This window comes from Barbus barbus, assembly GCF_936440315.1.
Source record: "Barbus barbus genome assembly, chromosome: 44".
NCBI classification, from domain to species: Eukaryota; Metazoa; Chordata; class Actinopteri; order Cypriniformes; family Cyprinidae; genus Barbus; species Barbus barbus.
Window position 1 is genome coordinate 12,960,802 of NC_136722.1, and position 4,388 is coordinate 12,965,189.

The 4,388-nt window shown below is 40.2% G+C and overlaps 1 protein-coding gene across 1 annotated transcript; it reads left to right on the forward strand.

Moving 5' to 3' along the window:
- Window positions 1–348: 348 nt before the first annotated feature.
- On the forward strand, window positions 349–4,018 carry LOC306863639 (protein disulfide-isomerase A4-like). The gene is made up of 10 exons (XM_079407130.1): window positions 349–660; window positions 910–1,093; window positions 1,176–1,381; window positions 1,516–1,654; window positions 1,771–1,976; window positions 2,066–2,224; window positions 2,317–2,468; window positions 2,713–2,869; window positions 2,993–3,226; window positions 3,411–4,018. Exons 1-10 carry the CDS (start codon window positions 573–575, stop codon window positions 3,824–3,826), a joined length of 1,941 nt encoding a protein of 646 aa, XP_079263256.1. The 5' UTR covers window positions 349–572; the 3' UTR covers window positions 3,827–4,018.
- The last annotated feature ends 370 nt before the right edge of the window (window positions 4,019–4,388 follow it).

Sequence of the window (4,388 nt, forward strand, 5' to 3'; positions counted from 1 at the left end):
TCAATCAATGCATTGGAGAATACGGCGAACATAAATAAAGAAACGAAGCTGCTTGTCACATTTAAGCAACCACATTTTTTTAAATAAGCCCAAAAAACCGCATCCCGCGACCAGGGATTTTTTCAGCAACTTCACAAAAAAAGAAGCCCAAAGTCGCGTATAATACTCAGACTTGGCAAGTTGGCAACTGTGATTACACTTCCTGGATCTCGTCTTATCTCTTTCACTAATCGTCCAATCAGCTTGTAGCCCAGGACAGCCCACCCAGTTGCGGTTTTGAACGTGCATGAACTGCAGACTTGAGTGGCGATCGATGATTGGCCGAGTCCTTGCTCTAACAGCCAATCAGAGCGTTGCAAGTCAGTCAAGTTCAAGTAAAGCAGTGGGGGAAGCGAAGTAAGAAAAAAGCATTTAGAGAAAAATGCGTGGCTTGTGATGAGCTGAGCCAAAGCATTTAATGCGAACGTTATAACTATCACAGACAGTATTTATTACTTTGATTACCGGTAGCAGTGCATGCGTCTCGGTTTAATCTATTAAGCTAACTAAAGGAGGCGTGAATATTACAGATCATGAAGAAGATAACCCTTCTATTGATTGTGCTGCTTGGAGTGACACACTTCATATTGCCAAGCCGATGCGAGGAAGATGCCAAAAATGGTAAGATATCTATTGCAGGATGTTGATATCTAACATGCTTGTGTGTTTTGGGATATTCAGACCCGTTGCACTTGCTAGCTAGCTTGATGCTTTGTTGTTTATGTTTATTAGACTGTGTTAGAGCGTAGAGAGATTTTTTTTGTTGCACTACAACAAAGACCTATTAATATAAAACAAGTATCAAGAAAACAGGAGATATAAGCTGATTTAGCTTGATGCATTTCATATTTGTTAACCATAACATTTTAGATTCAGCAGAAGATCTTGGAGAGGAAGAAGATGATGATGATGATGATGAGGAAGACAATGATGATGATGATGCAGATGGCACTGAAGTAAAGGAGGAAAATGGGGTGCTGGTCCTGACAGATGAAAACTTTGGCACCTTCATAGAGGGCAAAGACACCGTACTGGTGGAGTTCTATGCACCATGGTAAGGTTTCTTTGCTCTACATCCGTAGGAGACACGTCATTGACTGTCTGATCTTGCTCATGCAAATAATACACTTTTTCAGGTGTGGCCACTGCAAACAGTTTGCTCCTGAGTATGAGAAGATCGCTCAGACGCTGAAGGAGAACGACCCACCGATTCCTGTGGCAAAGGTTGATGCCACCAAGGCTAGTGCTCTGGGCAGTAGATTTGAAGTTTCTGGATATCCCACCATTAAAATACTTAAAAAGGGGGAGCCGGTGGACTATGATGGGGACCGAAGTGAGCGTGGTGAGTGCATTTAAATTATTATTATTTTTTTTAAAGAACTTGAATCAGATTGCTGTGAATTTGAAACAAGTGCTCATCAGTTTCCTTCCTGGTGCGTTGTTGATCAAGCATGGTTTTAACTTTAATTTTTTCAGCCATTGTTGAACGGGTTAAAGAAGTTGCCCAACCAGACTGGAAACCTCCTCCGGAGGCCACCCTAGTCTTGACTAAGGATAATTTTGATGATGTGGTGAATAATGCAGACATTATTCTGGTGGAGTTCTATGCACCCTGGTTTGTATATTTAGATTCCTGTGCAGCTTATTTATTAACTCATGATGTAACATCTTTGCATTCTTTCTGAAGCATCATTGTTTCTTTTTGAGAGTCATGTGTTTTAATTCAAACAGGTGTGGCCACTGTAAGAGACTTGCACCTGAGTATGAGAAGGCTGCTAAGGAGCTCAGCAATCGCACACCACCAATTCCACTGGCTAAAGTTGATGCCACTGCAGAGAGTGATTTAGCAACGCGGTTTGGTGTTTCTGGTTATCCAACTCTTAAAATCTTCAGAAAGGGCAAGGCTTTCGACTACAATGGACCACGTGAGAAGTTTGGTAGGTCCATCACCCATTGTCTTGGTGACGGATTGATTTGGAGGTGTTGGAAATTAAGAATTACAATCTCTTCATTCTTTTTCCTCTAGGTATTGTTGATTACATGTCAGACCAGGCTGGTCCTCCTACGAAGCAGGTGCAGACTCTAAAACAGGTTCAGGAGCTCGTCAGAGATGGCGATGATTCTGTGATTGTAGGTGTTTTCTCCAGTGAAGAAGATGCAGCATATGAGATCTATCAAGAAGCATGTGTGTATTCTGCTGTCTGGAAGTCCTTCTCAAATGCATTAGATCTAGACTTTTCTTTCTTTTATCTAACAACTTGTTCTCTCTTCCTGCAGGTAATTCTCTAAGAGAAGACTACAAATTTATGCATACGTTCAATAATGAAGTCGCAAAATACCTCAAGGCTACACCTGGACAAGCAGTCATGCTCCAGCCAGAGAAGTTTAGGTCTAAATATGAGCCAGAATCTCACTCACTAACAATTAAAGTAAGTTATGATTCTTTATTGTTTGTGAGATCTTTGCAAACCAAGCATGACACTGTTGTTAAGGTGTGGTAACATCAGAGAAATTTCGGCAAACTTTTGCGGTCAAAAATGGTCCAGTGCCAGTAGTGAAGTGGTGTATGAAGCACTGCTCACATAGTAGTTCAGCATAGTTTAGATGACTCTAATTTTTGTGAACGAACCTTTAGTCAGTGTTCCTGAACGTTTTTCCTTGTTTTTTCTAAAGGACTCCACACCTGCTTCAGAAGTTCAAGAATTCTTCAAGAAACACATACTACCTTTGGTTGGGCACAGAAAGCAGAGCAACGATGCAAAGAGATACACCACACGACCTCTTGTGGTTGTTTATTATGGAATAGACTTCAGTTTTGATTACAGAGTTGGTATGTGTCTAAGCCGTGGCTGTTGCAGCGCTTTGAAACTCTAAAAGGAATTAAAATAATGCCTGTAGCTCATGATGCAAATGCTTTTGTTCACTACTGACACAATTGATCATTTCCACCCAGCCACACAGTTTTGGAGGAGCAAAGTGCTTGAAGTAGCAAAGGACTTCCCAGAGTACACATTTGCTATCGCGGATGAGGAAGACTATGCTGATGAATTGAAGAGTCTTGGACTCAGTGAAAGCGGGGAGGAGGTGAATGTTGGCATTCTCGGTGAGGGAGGGAAAAAATATGCCATGGAGCCAGAGGAATTTGACTCGGATGTGCTCCGAAGCTTTGTCATGACCTTCAAAAAAGGTAAGGTATTGGTGTGTTATGCATGTTATGTATTCCTTATGATAATGAACATGATTTCACTTTGGGAACAAATGTTATTCTAAGAATGGAAATGTAAGACTAACAGCTTTGTATGAGTGTAGAGAGAGCACTACTTATGTCACTACATTAAAATCAGTGACCACATCCTTTTCCTATCTGACAGGTAAACTGAAACCTATTGTAAAGTCTCAGCCTATTCCCAAGAGCAACAAAGGACCAGTGAGGGTTGTGGTGGGTAAGACTTTTGATGACATTGTGATGGATACAAAGAAAGACGTCCTTATCGAGTTTTATGCACCATGGTGTGGCCACTGTAAAAAGATGGAGCCAGATTATATAGCTCTCGGAAAGAAATACAAGAATGAGAAGAATCTTGTCATTGCCAAAATGGATGCCACTGCTAATGATGTGCCTCATGACAGTTATAAAGTAGAAGGTTTTCCTACAATCTACTTTGCTCCCAGCAGCAACAAGCAGAACCCAGTCAAATTTGAAGGCGACAAAAGGGACGTGGAGGAATTAAGCAAATTTGTGGAAAAACATGCCACAAAATTATCACAGAAAAAAGATGAACTCTAAGAGATTTAGAAAAACCATGAACTTTATATAAATGCAGTTCCCTGAGAATGGAGGTATTCTGGAGGGCTTGGTGACCTTCAGATAAGTGAATGTTTTGATTTTGTACTTTCTTTTGTTTCTGGGTTCAAAACATTCAGTATTTTCATTCCAAACCAAGCACTGTTTATTAGATTTATTTCTCCCAAGTCTTTTAAATAAAAAAAAAAAAAAGAAAAAGAAAGAAAAACACATGGAGTGGTTGTCATAAATTCCTGTTTACTTCATCTCAACAGGTTAAATCTGACGTTATATATCAGTTTTCAGGTCCAAACTCTCCTTCAGAACCCAAACAGTTCTGATGTATAAACTTGCGGTGTGCTGTAGTACTACTAAAACAACAATCCTGACCTTTATCTCATCTCAGTTGGCCAGATAGTTATTCATACTTTAAGAATTGTTAAAATATTGGTGTCCGGGACCCCGTCAGCCTGGAGACTGTGCATTGTGAGTTTTTAAAAGCTTAGCTTAAAGGTGTCCTGCAAATGAATAATGCTCATAAACAACTGTTAAATTTGTATTCTCA